This window comes from Plectropomus leopardus, chromosome 6 (assembly GCF_026936395.1).
Source record: "Plectropomus leopardus strain MGB_pleo_1.0 chromosome 6, ASM2693639v1, whole genome shotgun sequence".
In the NCBI taxonomy this organism is placed as follows: Eukaryota; Metazoa; Chordata; class Actinopteri; order Perciformes; family Serranidae; genus Plectropomus; species Plectropomus leopardus.
This window is the reverse complement of record NC_142181.1, coordinates 27,683,910-27,699,557: the sequence shown is the minus strand read 5'-3', so window position 1 is coordinate 27,699,557 and position 15,648 is coordinate 27,683,910. Positions and strand designations below refer to the sequence as shown.

The 15,648-nt window shown below is 38.4% G+C and overlaps 1 protein-coding gene across 7 annotated transcripts in view; it reads right to left on the bottom strand.

Annotated features, from left to right (window-relative positions):
• Positions 1-15,274, bottom strand: part of frya (furry homolog a (Drosophila)) — a 72,972-nt gene extending 57,698 nt beyond the window's left edge. For 3 of the 7 annotated variants that reach the window (XM_088079130.1, XM_088079131.1, XM_042487326.2), the window contains exon 1: positions 278-582. In XM_088079130.1, coding sequence (XP_087935256.1) covers positions 278-347 — 70 coding nt within the window. In that variant the 5' untranslated portion in view covers positions 348-582. Of the gene's footprint in view, positions 1-277; positions 583-7,603; positions 8,544-15,134 lie in introns of those variants that run through there. The other 4 variants (XM_088079128.1, XM_042487320.2, XM_088079133.1 and 1 more) reach the window with 3 other exon arrangements.
• Between the last annotated feature and the right edge of the window lie 374 nt (positions 15,275-15,648).

Genomic DNA, 15,648 nt, shown 5'->3' with positions numbered 1-15,648 from the left:
TGGAGTTTCGTCCCTGGCTGTTGCTATGAGACAATTGAAAACCTTTCGGAGTGTGGTGCTCTGTGGCTAAAAGTATGATGCTTCCAAGTTTGCAGCAACTGGCATGCTGAACAATGAAATCAGATCAGTCTGCAACAAGCAACACCACATCCCCGTGACAGACCACAACCGGAGAAAGAGGCTATAAAGTCAGGTTCCCAGCAGAGCTGCAGCCTCATCCAGTCAGTCAGCTGAGGACAAAACCCACAACAGCAACAACAGACAAACTGCTACTCACAGCTGCTCCACGACTTCAGCAGGGATTTGATGCTGATTTCAAAGAAACCTGAGTCCTGCTGGCTGGCCATGGCTGCAGCTTCCTGGTGAGTGTCCCCCCTCAACTTGTGGTTTCCCTCCAGTAGCAGCAGCGGCAGCAGCTGAGCTGGGACCAGCAGGTAGCGCCTGCTGTCACCTCTCTGTGACGCACACAATGCTGTGCTGACGAGACCCTGAGAAAACACACTAGCACTGCTTTACCCCTCCTCTTGTGTCCTATCCTTGGCTATCAGCCCTCTTGCTCTCTCCTTCCCTTCATACTCTCAACATGTCTCTCTCTCTCTCTCTCTCTCTCTCTCTCTCTTTCTAAAGCTGTGGCAGGCAGTGGGCGGCAATGCAAGCTCCCTTTAAATAACTGCGCGGAGGCTGAGAGTGCAGGAAGCAATCCTCTTAGCGGAGTGCAGTTAATAATAACTACTGTTTGTCTGCGTGCAAGGCCTGATAACGATGACAGCGCTGGGGCTTGTGCGTCTTTCAGCGTGACTGGGAGCATCTGACCAACTGCCGCCACTGACAAAGGAGATGGAGAACGCGGGAAGTATGACACATAACAGGGAACATCTGGGACAGCAGTGGAAAGAAGACGACACTAAAGTGATCAGCAAGCAGACGGGATTAACGGCACACAAGGGATCTGCATGGGAGCAGGGGCTGACTGTTGGTTTTTAACCCCTTTCTGTCCATCTGCAACAACTTTAAACAGTTTGTCAGATAAAAAGTTTGGAAAGACTGTGTATTCCTTTAGTTTTTCACACACTTTTATTATTATTTTCCAATATTCTACCTAATATTAACTACATGATTAATCAGTTTATTTATGATAAAAGAGAAACATGTTCCCAGAGCCGAAGGTGACATATTCAACTTGTTAATTATTATTATTATTTTTTTTAAAAGGCAAGTAACAAACCAAGAGATAAATAATTTAATAATTACGGATGAGCGGCTATTTTACCTTTCAAGTTTAATACTATGTTTAATTAATTACTTGAGTTATAGTTTCTGCAATATCATTATCCATTATTATCTCTTAAATCATACAGCAGCTTCGTCTCATTACTGCTAAACAGAAACAAAATCAAACAATTGAAACAGTTAAACGTCATGATTTTAAATAATTTTAGATGTATATACGTCCATTATTAAAAAGTATATGATAAAAAAGCTACCAAATGTATTATAAATTATTAATATTTATTATTAATAATTATTATAAATGTTTTTTTTAAAAAGAAAATAAGCTTTTTTTTAAAAAAAAAATGTGACTTTGACACTATCACAGATTGCCAATAGCATATTGTTAAACCAGGACTGTGTGTTACCAGCAAAACTGGGACAGCTGTACAAGTCTATTCTAATCGGGGGATTGAGATCCTTTTGTATGTGTCCCACATAAATGTAGCTAGCTAGTTAGCTATTTCAACAAGAGTTCACTTAAAACCTAACCAGTGATGAACATTTTTCATACGTTGCCTCAAAATAACAAACAACGCCTTTCCAGTCGTCCCACTATGACAGCAGTGCCTGGCAACATTTGGTTTTGGGTCAATGTGAGTTTGAGGAAGAGTCATTCATCCTGTTTTTTAATGTTTCTTTGTTTTTACTTCTAGAAAATATAACAGGATGCACTGTATATTTAGAATAGTACTTTATGAGGGTACAAAATGTTTGGTTTGTAATTTAAAATGATGAAAAAAGTTAATTATCAGAAAGTGCCTCATGCCAGTACTCAACCATACACTTAAATCCAGTCTTCACAGCATTTAGCCATGTAAAAAGCAGATGGATGTCATCAACCATATGGACTGTAAAACACATCCTCCAATCCCCCTTCCTCTACTGCCCCTCAGCGCTCTTAGTATAATCCTATCAGAACTCTGTCTGTCCATCAAGCCACAGACACTTGACCCTCATTACATAACACACTCTGTGATGGAGAAGCCATCACTGGTCGCAGTGTTTGGTAAACACACATTTCAGGGGCTCAGGTGTCCTGACTTTACCCAACGCAGTGCTGCCTGGCTGGTCACAGGACATTTTTGTTTTGTGTAGGGTTTGGCACTTTTGTTACCTCATGTAAACAAACCACATTGCCATCAGCTGTGCTTTCGAAATCAAACTGGAGAAGTAACCCCTTAACAGACAGGTGGGTATTATACTTGCTATCTTCCTATGTTTGTTACATTACTTTTTAAACAGAAAATATGTGTTTTATTGTGATATTTACTTGAAATGACATACAATATAGCCAACAGCAAAAAGCCAAGCTTGTTATTATTGATGGTCAAAGCTGCCACAATAGTTTGGTATATAAATTCACCATTTGAAACCTGAACAACTGGCTTGATTTATTTCAAAAACAAGAAATGGCACAAAAGGTAGCAAGAACTTAGTTAAAAGAAACTGACCAGAAAATAAGAAAAGAAAAACAAAGACAAGAAAACACAAAGAAAACATGAAAATGCCCATTATATTTATTAATCCTCCCCAACTAATTTCTGGATCATTTCCTTGTCAACTTTTACCTTTTTTTTTTCCAGTTTGCAGGACATTTCTCGTCTAATTGTAAATGAGGGCTTGCCCTCAATGATTTTTCGAGTCTAAATAAAGAGAATGAAAAGTTGCTATTTCTTTTTTTTTTAAAGAAATCAAACTGTTTTTGTCAGGTTTCACAGGTTTAAGTGCTAGTGGAATGCACCTTAATGCAGCACAAGAAACCTGATGTGGAAACATGTTCCTTCACACTGTTATTGCTTTTCTCGGCTCTGCAGAAAACCGTGCGGGGCTGCAAGACAAAAGTGTTTCCATAAGCCCATTAATAAACATAATTATATAATACTAAAATCATAATTATGTTAGTCACGTTGTCATATTGTTTATTAACCCCTTAAAACCTGAGCAAATTTGCTGTATTTCTGTAAAAAAAAATATAGGAAGAAGACAATGAGCAACTTCAAAGAAGCAAAGAAATCACCCCAAAATCAGCAAGAAATTTGTTCAAAAACAAAAAAGACCCACCTGGAGTAAAAGAAAAAAAAAAGTAAAAGAAGGGTGGGGATTGGGAGAGTAAAAAACCCCCACAAAGAACAAAATAACCTGGAAAATTTCTGTAATAATTTTAAATATGTAATAATAATAACTGTAACTATAGTTTTAACAACATTTTCATCCAGCTTTTTATATATAAAAAAAATATTTAATAATAAAAAATAATTTTTACATCTACTAATTTCTTTCAATTTTGGAGATATTTCTTGCCAAGTTGCTGCATGTTTTCAAAGCAAATCAAACCAATTCTCTCAGGGTTCAAAGGTTTTTATACTTGTGAAAGACATCTGAACGCAGCACAAGAAAATAGATGTCGATCCTGGTTTTGAAGGGATTTTAATAAAATACAAGTCGGTTTTGGATCCTTGATCACATGTTGCTGATGTAGGCTACTTTTCTAACTTGTGTGTTATCATGACAAATGCCAGTTCAACTGGTGTGCATAAAATCAAACTTGTTAAAGCTCATACACAAGACCGGAACAGAAAACTGAAAACAGACCCAACTCTAGTTCATAGTATGATGATATAGAGTCTGCTTGTGTATAATAATCCCACTCTCCTTCCCACAGCAGAGACTTTACTTATATTTTGGTATGGCTATATAAATCACCTGGTACAAAAGAGCTGTTGTGACTTGTGCCATTATTTATGAGGGTTGTGTTTCCAACTTGTTGCTCTTCCTGTCACACCACAACAGATTAAGACTGATACTACAGTGAGTCAGCATTGAATAATAAAGCATAAAGCATAAACACTTGAGGCAGAACAGTGTTTGGGCACTGAAAAAGTTCTATCTGGCTACTGATACTGCAACTAGCACATACAGTAAAGATCCGATGCAAGAGCTTCTGTAAAGTGCTGCTGACTTCACAGTTCACATGGTGATCATATAAAAAGAAAATCTCACACTCATATTAATACTATTCACACAAATCCATATGCGTCTTCCATTTTTGCTTGGTTCATCTGAGGTGTTTTTTAAAATGCCTTCAACTTAATAAAGTGATGAGAGCTAAATGATACACGAGTACCTGAACACAGCAGCATTTCCCATTGCTACCTTATGTCATCTGTGTCTCGGGTAAAAGGTTGCACATGAACACACAGCAAGGACTTCAACCAAAGGCCAACCAGCACATATGTATATGTAGTTTCAAATTCACTCCCTCTTGACTTTTGCAGTTTCTTTCAATTCCTGAACTCTGTTTCTCTCCTCGTGCACTGATCTGAAATAGTGATTTAGAGTGATTTCAACATGTTCATTCAACATACTAAATTGGCTGAAAGAAAGCCAACAAGGGCTGACAAGCGTCGATAATGTGGGACACACTGCAGAAGCTAAGGCAACAGATGCTCACCAATGGCCCAACATTGACCGTTTTGTGCTTGCGTTAAGAAAAATATCCCTCCATACTAGCAGATGGTGGGCAGTTCTGTGATGGTCATTCAAAAGCAGCAAGACTAACACGATTGATTCAAGATATTGAATACAAATTATATTCATTGTGCCCTAGAAAACCATAACAAACAGTAACACACCATCAGGAAAGATGTCTGCCAAAGAGCTCAATCTTATCAACAACAATCTTACCTCATGTAACAAGTACATTTCTATCTCACTCCCTCTTGACTTTAGTGCTTTGTTGGATGTCCTTACTCTTATGTTTCCCTTCACGTGCACTGAGCTGAACAGCCAATCAGAGTGATTCTATTCACCAATGGGTTACGCCATCTCCAATCCTGATTCAACATGCTGAACTAGCTGAAAAAAGTTGACATCAGCTGACGGTGTGCAACAGAAATCAGCCGTCTGTCAGGGCCTTAAAATAGGTAAATCTTCAGATGCTGCCAGTATCTGTGCCCTATCAGCAAATATCTTCACACCCTTAAACAATGAGTCAGTCATTATTTTAACTAGACTGTACAGTATCATTCTGCGGGCTTGAACTCAAACTCTATAATCTGCTCTCTCTGTGACCAACAATCTGATAATCTTCTGATAAAGTTGGGGATTTTGCAAAACAACTCTGTTCTGTGCATGCTCAGAAAGCAATCTTTGTCCTATAACATACTGCATGCCATCCTGCCTGCAGACAAACTGGGCTTTAGATTTGTACAAGAATCTATACAAAAAGCAATAAGGAACATGATCAGAGAAACTTTAACTAATCGTGGGCACTTTTTTTTCTCTATTATGGTTACAGCAAACAGAGATCACCTCAAATGGATTCTTTAAACACTGGAGAAACAGTTCACTTCCTTGACTTGTCCATCAGTTATAATCTGGTCAGCCTGACTTGTCCAGAAAGAGGCCCTCTGTAGGGCAAACAGTTATGTAACTCCCTCGTTGAATAGTTGTAGAATTCTTTCAACAAGGCTGCTAAAAGGAAAAAAAGTTCAGAAGCAGACCAATGGAGACATCTCCCAAACTTCCTATTATTTGAGAAGCAGTAATAACTTGTTTACTGGATCTGTCTCTCAGAGAGATTTAAGGTGACTGTAATAGAGAGCCATGAAGCAGACTGTACGCTTTCACAGATATCTAAACTGTCAAAGCAGATCAGAAGAATGCGTAATGACTGTGCCAGAGGAGACAACTCGAGGTTTATATCAAACCACATCAGAACAACTGGGAGAGGATATCATGTAAATATCGGGGCACTGTGAGGAGGCTTAAACACAGTGTTTATGGCAGAACACCTTATCTGGATGTCTTAAAAGTTGTCGGCATAACTGCTGCCAAATATTTCGACATAAAGCCCTGACAGTTTACTTGCAGGCTGGATAGGATCAGTGTCACTTCTTAAACAGGAAACTACTTCAGTAATGCTTCCATAATTACCGGGTTTTGAAGGTCTGTTTATTGGCAGCACCACGTGTAACAGATGAATAAATCAATGCTGATTACAAAAAAAAAATTTTTTTCTGTAATTAGGTTTGAGTTAGGCGATGGCTCTGACACATTAAGCACTTATTAAAAGCATTATCAGGCTCTGATGAAGGTTAGGAATTTGAAGTATGTCCAGTTCAGCCATCTTTGTGGTTATCAGGCTCAAACACTTGACTCCCTCTTACTCTTACTCTCTGCCCCTTGCACCCCTGATTTCTTCACATAAGTCTCTTTCTTGCTCACATATTCTAAACTTTGATTTCCCCGTTTATTCAAAGTCAGAGTTCCTGCACAGTTTAACCAATGAATACTCAAAACCTTTCAATAACTTTTCCATAATAATTCGTCCCATTTCCATGACTTTTTGTGAGAAGATCAAAATGGGTAGGTCTATATAGCGATACATTAGTCATACATAGGGTTCATACAGGAAGGAGCAAGTCAAATTCAAGGACTTTTAAGCACTTTTTCAAGGACTTATTTTTACTTTAAAGGATGAAATTGATTTCTCTGCATATCTGTTGAAAGAACTGTGCAAATTCAGAGATGGGAGCAAACATATGCTACTAGGGCCTAAAATTTAAATTCTGGTTATTGCTATTTTGCTAATTTTAAACACTCCTCTAATCCTTCCATAAAATAATTTATTTTTCAGTTCTTTCAATTTTTTTGAGTACTTTTTTTCAAAGGGCGAGTTAAAAAAAGGCTGACGTTCAAGATATTCCAGTATTATGGCTTTGGTAATGACGTGATGCCCATCTGGTCTATGTATATCATGTGACTATAGTGACGCTTCAATGTTACAAACAGTGCAGAGCTTGATTTTAAATTAGTAAAACTAAGACCATATTTTGTATTAAGTTTGACATGTTTTGGGATTTATATCACCATCTTTTAAACAATAACCAAATAATGTAAACTCAAAACTTTTCCAAAACATTTTGTTAATTCCACACCATTTCCAGAACTGGATAAAGCTTTTTCTGAGAAGAGTTTCATGACCATGGGAACCCTGTTCAGTCATTTTCTTGTTGCTTATTTTTCTAAAGACATACATTTTTTTGGAAAGTGAGGTCAGATAGAAAGCAAATTTGTCACAATGAGGTCATCCATGATACAAAAAAAAAATGTGATGTACTCTCTCACTGTCTGACTCCATTATCAACAAGCCATGAGATTCCTAGGTGAGTATTACAAACACACAGGGGTGGTGTGGTATTTCTCACAGTGTTGGTAGTAGTAGCTAAGATGCTGGCATTGCCTCTGCACCACATTTTTCAGAAAAACACATTTCTGCCAAGTAATAAACAGCATTCTCAAGGCTTTGCAGAGTCAAAACAGTACCTACTTTCAAGAATGGTGGGCCTCTTCTTGTGGCGCATCTTTTTAAACTTCCCTCTGAAGTCCCTGGGTGGGAATGGATCCAGAGGTAAGCTGGCAATGCGCCCCAGGACAACCTCATCCAGTCCCTCAGAGCAATCCGGCTCACTCTCAGCCATGTCTCTCACAGCACTCTCCTCTAAAGACATGTTGGATGGCAGAGAGCCCACATCTACTTCTATCATTCTTCCAAAGAAGTCATTTGAAGCTGTGCCAGGTTCCCCCCTCTCTTTTTCAACAGTAGTGTCTATTTTCTCTCTTCCTTTTCCTTCCTTACAAACTTCTCTCGCTCAGGCGGCAGACTTGCGCTGTGCAGAGGTGCAGCCAGAGCTGTCAGCTTCGGTCTGCTAATGTGTTTTAACCCCTGCACTTGTCAGGGCAGTTCAGCCAGTTACAGTAACATTCATGAATTGGGCAGGTATTGGATTACTCAGACAGCCCCTCCTCTTTTTAGCAAAAAGACAGGAGGCAGAGAAGAGAGGGGCAAAGTCACAAATAGAGAGGGAGGGAGATGGGAAGAGAGGCCACTCTGACAGCTACAACATCCCCGCCTACTGTATGCCCATGAGGCATTCCTAAATAAATATCCTGTATTTGTCTTAGAGTCCACACATCAAAGTCTAAACACACATGTCTTGCCTTTAGCAACGTTAATGAGGTGCAAACTAATTTCTGAAATAATGCTGTACTCATTACCAGCAAAAATGAGAATATTTAAAAGCAGCAAAACACTTCAGAGATGTTTGACGGAGAAATCCACATCCACATGCCAAAACTCCTCACTAGTTAAGCTCACTACACAAAATCCACACAGTCCTTTATCCAATGTTGAGACCCATGTCGACGTCCGACTGCATTATTTCCTGGCCGGCTTCATTAAGGAAACAAGTGAAAGGTGTGAAACCATCAAGCAAGACGTAAAATCCAGAGGAACATTCACACAGCGTGCAGCTTATGTTCTATTCAGTGTTTTCACTCAAGTGAACACTGGCTGGACACACCTACCACATGAACCAGTTTTTCCAAGTCTGACCTACATCAGCAATACAAACACCCTGTGTATGTACGTAAAGTGAAGGCGTTTTCTGTTTTAGGAAGAAACCACAGTTAGAACATGGAACAACCAGCCTATACACACTTTCTTTCACTGCTATGTTTTTTTTTCAAGAATTTGTGTTGCAGAACAAAAAAATGTAGTCACAATTTAAATGTCAAACATCATACCTAAATATGATTAACCTCACGCTCAAGTGAACATAAAGAGCTGAACTATGTCAAAGAGAATAATTGCACAACAGGGAGCCCCTGGCAACAAGTTTTCCTTCGGTCTAATGAGTCCAGCAGTTATTTCACTTTTCATCCACCTGTCAGAGGAAAAGGTAGCCTGGAGAAAACTCTTTCAGTGGAATGCTTCTGCAGAAAACTGTCCAACACAACTAAGTACATTTATCATGTGTCTGCCACTCCTGCAGAATAAGGGGGTTAAAAATACAGTTAGCTATGAGCCTCATCCTGACCTGCTTAGAAACGCCCTTCAGGACAGGAGTCATGTTGTTAAGTAAATAAAAAGGTGTTCACGACATCTACAGACATGTGTTGGGTTTGGGTTTAAAGGACAAAATCCCAAGCTAGTACAAAACAACAATAGGAATCCTTATTTTAATCATACAAATTTGTATGTTTACTAAACACAACCAAATCAGAATCACTTTAAAATTAACCCATTCCCACATGAGCCAATTGATTTCTTTCAAAAACATGGAAAGAAAGCAATGAGTATTGTAACAAAAATGGCCCAAGAAATTAGCAAGAAATTAGTAAAAAGTTGTAAGAAAATTAAGCTGAATATTAGTTTAAAAAAAAAAAGAAAAGAAAAATTGAGTAAAAACACAAACAAACAAGGAAATGACCTGGAAAAGGGGCTCTAAAATCATAGTAATTCTATAACATCATTTTAGATATGTAATTATAAATTATAAAATTATAAATACAGTTTTTCCCTGGCTTTTTTTTTTCCTTAGACATTTCCCCTTTTCCCCTAAAAAACGAAATAATTTTCTAAATCTACTAATATCTTGCAAATTGTGGAACATTTCTTACCAAGTTGCTCACTGCCTTTTTTGCTATGTTTTTGACATAAATCGCAACAATGTTCTCAGGGTTAAAAGGCTCAAATACTTGTGAAAGGCGTCTGAAAGCAGCACAAGAAAAGTGATGTTGCTCCAGGTTTCAAAGGGTCAAAATCAGACATGCCAACAGTCACTCTGGTCCAATTACATATAAGCCTCCAGTTTTTAAGTGTCAAAATATTCCTATTTATAGTGTTTAATTTTGTGTTTTATTTAAAATTTTAAGATTTACATTTACATTTTTACAGAAATTATGCTTCCACCGTGCTCCATGAGATAAAGCATCTTGTGCCAATTACAGTTTATATTTTTGCATACATGTTTATTTCTTTGTCTTCACAAGATGAAAAATCTACCAAATCTACATTTTAAAGAACCTGAGAGAGAAGCTACTGTACTGTAGTATAGTATTACTGTATATGACATGACCTTGCAAAGTATGTTGCAGTAATAGTGCACCCTCTAGTGTTCAACAAAAACACACCGACAAGTAATCCTGTAAACCTTCATAACCGCAACTGTAACCAGCTGAGCAGTCTGTCACCTTTACACATGGAGTCTCCGTCATCATTAAGTAGGAAATACACACATGTAACTAAATTTACTAAATTCTTATTTATTTCTCTCCACAATAATAGTTATAATTGGCCATTCTGTCAGGATGGGAATCTAGAAACCTGTTCAAATTGAGAACTGGCTTCAAATTAGAATCATAATCATAAACCTCAATTCCTTAAATCTCAATTCCTTTTATCAATGTTCTTCTGACCGTTGCGAAACTATGACATCAAACCCACGTGCTTCCTAAATGAGCGTCAATGAGGTTAAATATCGTATAATAACATTAGCGTCATGCTGCATCACATGCATGCCTTTTTTCTGCTCTGTTTGTACACTATGTTCAGACTCAGAGACAATGTAACAGTTGCATTGATGCCGAAAACCCTGTGTAGGCCGACTTCTTTCCCCACACAGAAAAGTGATGAGGAATTAACAAGGGAATCAACAAAGAATCAGACCAATAACCAGAATCAATAATTGTGTTCATATCAATAAAACCTTATCATTTCCCATGCCTATCATTCTGTCTACAAATGTAGCTGATTCAGCTTTCTCAAAATGATAACCTATATTGCAATATTTTGATATGTCACAACTCTCCGCTTCGAGAGAACTGTCTAGCTTTTTGTTTAAAATGTTAACTTACCTCCCTATTGTGAATAGTGTCAGCTCTATCAACAGGATTTTGCAGATGATAATGTAATGATGATTATCATTTTTTAGCAACTTATGCGTTTATTGCAATCTATAAAATAGCTGTAAAAACAAAAAGCAGTTCAGCAACAATGAACCCTCTTGACCAGGGATACTCATCTCACTTTGCCTGGGGGCCACTTTTGCAAAATTACAAGAGGCCAGGGGGTGGTTAATAAACAAACATTAATAGTTAATATCTAAATGATAGGGGATCCTCCCCTGGCACATTTTTAAAAAAAATAAACAAGCTCTGTTTTGATGCACTTTTTCACTTTGGCACCTAATTTACATTCAAATACAAAAAGAAATTCCTTGTGTGAATTAACTTATTTTCACTGTAAATTAGAAAATGTTTGTCGAGCCACCCAGCACCCTATCGAGGGCCAGAATTCTAGAGTATCACTGCTCTAGCCCTTGTGTGCTTTGTAAATAAATCAGATTGTGCTTTATGCATCCAAGAGAAGCCGAGCAAATCCATGATCCACAATGTACAAAACAATGCAGACAAACAAATCTGCAGATAAATGAGCTTTTATCAGCCGTTTTTACTTCTATATAAACTTTTGTCACGTCAAAAAAGAACTGAACCAAAGACAAGTTGACTCAAGTTAAATAAAATCTACTACAAACTGTGAAGCTGTACCATGTTTGTTTCATGTATGAGAATGTGGAGCAGGACTGCTTGGACTGAGAAACGAGGTTTGGAGTCGGCAGCACGGCCGCTGAAAAGCCCTCCGGCTGAGACAGAAGGCTGTTTCCATGGTGAGACACTTTTAGATTTGCACAGGCAGAGCCGAGCATGATGAATAATTGATAGATATCAGGCCCTAATGTTAGCACAAAGCAGCTGAAGGTTAATTCCAGCTATGCTCACGGACTCTTCAATAGTACACTCATGCAACAAGTCAACAAACACGCGGCGGCACACTGTGGGAACTTATGCTGGCTACAGACAACTGTTATGTAACACACTTGACAATTTCAAGTGATAAAATATCGGTGTGTATTGTGCCGCTGAAGTGCATTATCTAAATTCTCTAGACACTCAGAGAAGAGCAACTATACGGTGCGTTGTTTAAACATTTAAAAATCTCTTTAATGCTAAGTGGAAGGACTTCGTATAATAACAAGCTAATACCACACAGGATCAAAGCTGTCAAGCTTTTACAACTTTTACAGGTCAGACACGCCACAGTGTCCTGATCTTTGCCATTTGACCCAACCATCACCATATTTGACACACTTTCACTTCACAAAATGGATAAGGAAAAAGCATCCACAGTGAATTATCATTGAACAGCAGGGACATACAATATTAGATTTTTGTCCATACCTGATATCCCAATATTTTCCTACTCATTTTGGCTGACTGCCGATGCCAGTAAATGCACATATGTTTTTCCACCTAATTGCAGAGAACATCAAGTAACTCCTGTAGTGGAATTAACATATTATAACTACTCTTATTGTGATGGCTCACTGGAGGCAGATGCAGATATAAAATACAATGCTTTTCAAAACGTACACATTCACTGGACAAAGAAATAAAACCACTCTATCCTAGGCTATATGTAAAACATTTAATATTCTCATGTAACAAATTTGATACAGAATTGTAAAACTCCTCCTACTTCAACTGGCTTGGATGATGCTCTCCCTTAGAAAATCCTGACAATAGCCATAACCAGGGCAAATTTAAGCAATTTCCACAAATGAAAGTCCCCTAATTAAAGCATTATCTTGCTGGCCTGTCAGTTTGGGCTGTCGCCGATATTTAATTTTAAGGCTGTTATCTGATGATACTCCCTATTCCTTTGCCAATATTATTGTACATCCCTATTCAACAGGTTGCTTGTTCTCTAAACAGCTCTGGGTTGGGTCAACACACATAAGAACCATTCAAGGGCTGCAAACAAGTCCACAATGTGCACCTGTTACCTGCTCTACTTGCCTATTATCAACCTGCGGAGGGAGGGGCTTCACTGAACACATGCAGCCACTGTGGCCTCTGAACACAAGAGACCAGGTGAGGTGAACAGCGTGCATATCCAGTTACACTGAGGTGATTAAGTTCTTATGCATTGTACATCAACAGGATTGCCTTGATTGCTTTTGGGGAGAAAAATCACCTATTTATTGCCCCTGAAAGGATATCTGAACATTTGCCCAATGTCAGCATGGTATGCTCACTAACTTTAAATTATCGATTCTTTTTTGGCAGGTGGGTAGCCCAGGGGTTTATCTGAGATACTCAGTAGAGATTATAAAAATCAAAAAGGAAAAATGTGTTAAGTTGAGCTGTTAAAGCCTTCATTATATCCACTGCCTACAGGCATGCACAGACTCTCTCATGAGGGAGGGCTGAAAATCTTTGAAAGTACTAGTCTCTGCTAAAGACGCTTCAATAATCCTAGTGGCAGTGTATGTGTTTCAATTTGAAAACTGTCTCTAAAAATGTACTTCTACTATCTTTAAATGGTGCGAGTAGGCCTGTGTTTCTACTGATTACCCTATTTGTCAGCTTAATGAAAAAGTAACTGAAAAGGAAGTTTGGATATTGATATGGATATCAATATTAATAGTAGTAATATTAACTGAAGCATCGTTTTACAGAGTTTTTTGTGTGCGACATTTTTTTTATATTTAAATGCGCAAAAATGACAGCGCACAAGTTGCACTGACGGCAATAATATCAAGTCAGTTGAAGTCAAAATTATTTATGGAGTGCTGCTGCACAAACATGTTTGCTCTCTCTGTGTCGCAGAAATAGCACCAAACAAACAGTGACAACTAGATCTGTGTACAGAAAGTTGGAAAATCCTCATTTATACATCTGCAAGTCAGATTTGAGAATATCTTCATGCAAATAAAACTGACACTGTGACTTTCTTGAGATGGTGGATCTGCAGAGAAACACAATTCTTTAAATTTCTGACTGACTTATGTATGCAAATTAGTGAATGTTTTTTAAGTTGTGCAATTCTTAAGAATGGAAATGGAAAGGAGACAATACTAGAGATGTTTTAGATAAGGTGGAAATTGTATTTGCCACAAGGTCCAAAACTGTTGATCTACTTGTTTTTATGCTTTTCCTTCTAGAGGTCCCTTTAATATGTTGATTTATAGAATGGACACAGAAGGTCACTACTGACTACTGAATAATGCAAATATGGAAAAAGTCCACTGTTGCAAACTGTTGTGCAAACGACAGAAATAAGAACTGGATGCAGCATCCAAATGTTCATCATGGATTGCCAGGGCACTGGAGTCTATCCAGCATGCATGGAGCTAGAGTAGAGCTGGCTAAAGTGTGGCCCGTGGGCCAATGTTGGCCTGCCATAAGATTCCATAGTTAAAGTTTTCTGATAATCTGAGCATGGTGGGCAGGGTGACACTTTGTGCAAAAAGTCTGTTTGCGTGAGGTAACAAAAAACAAAGGCAGAAACAGATGTAAAGGCATTTCAATTAAGGGAACTTAGGTGGCTATCCTAGTATAATTTTACATGTTAACACTTCACTACAGAACAGTATGTTTATGCTATTAGCCCTTGCCCACCATTAAGTTTCAGTTTTGGCCCTCCACGTGATTAAAGAGGTCACTTCCTGGGCAGGTATGATAGGGATGACACATTTTAAGAATTGTACAGTTTCACTTTTTCTTTCATTTTAAGGAATCAGGGTTTCAGTATTTTGGGATTTCCAAAAAAATATGCATTTTAAGGCAAATTTGGGTCAACAAATTCACAAAACACTTTTCAACACGAGATCACCCTCTCCGGGTAAAACTAACGGACATTAAACTAAAGTAGATTGGTTAATTCTGTGAACTAAAGCGTGCAGTGTTTCAGCATTTATCGTTCCGTTTTATTTACAACACCCCAAAATGCGATTTAACAAGAAGACCGTAAAATTCAGAGCAATTATGGCGGCCAGATTATTATTTAAAGGTGAAAGAAAGGCCGAAGTTACAGGAAAAAAGCACAGAGGGAAAAGGACACAGTTTTTGTCCAGCTTGAAAACAACACCAGGCTACAGTTACTGCACCGAAGGATGAAGTGCAGAAACAGCAGAAACTTCCACAGACTTGTCAACATTTGAAAAGATGATAAATACCTTCGACTGCAGCAGGTGCGGTTGTTTTGCTTACTCCATCTCCACAGGAGAAGTGAGTCTAAGTTTGAGCCTCCCGGCGATCCACTTGTTCTGATGCACTCTTCTACCCCTCGGTCGGTCGGTCTCCCTCCATCAGCTCTGCAGAGACAGACTCCGCCCCCAGCGGCACCCTGCTCCTGTCCTCGTGAATAATGAAAAAGTTGCAAAGCATTGGCTTTCTTCAGTCTGCACGGTGACCTGCCTCAGGCCCATGTGAGCCGCTCTCTAACACATCTGCGGCCCTGTGGTTAGTTTCACAGGGAAACTCTAATAATTCATGGGGTTAATGATATTGTGAAACAGGTCCAAATTTCACTATGGTGTTCAAACGAGACACACAATAGATATTTGTATGGAAAAAAATACCCACATTCATTAAAAATATATAATGCAAATAAAATCCCAATCCAGTCTGATAAGAAACGCCTACCAAATATGTTTTGCTGAAAACAAAAAGCAAAAATGTTTTGCAAAC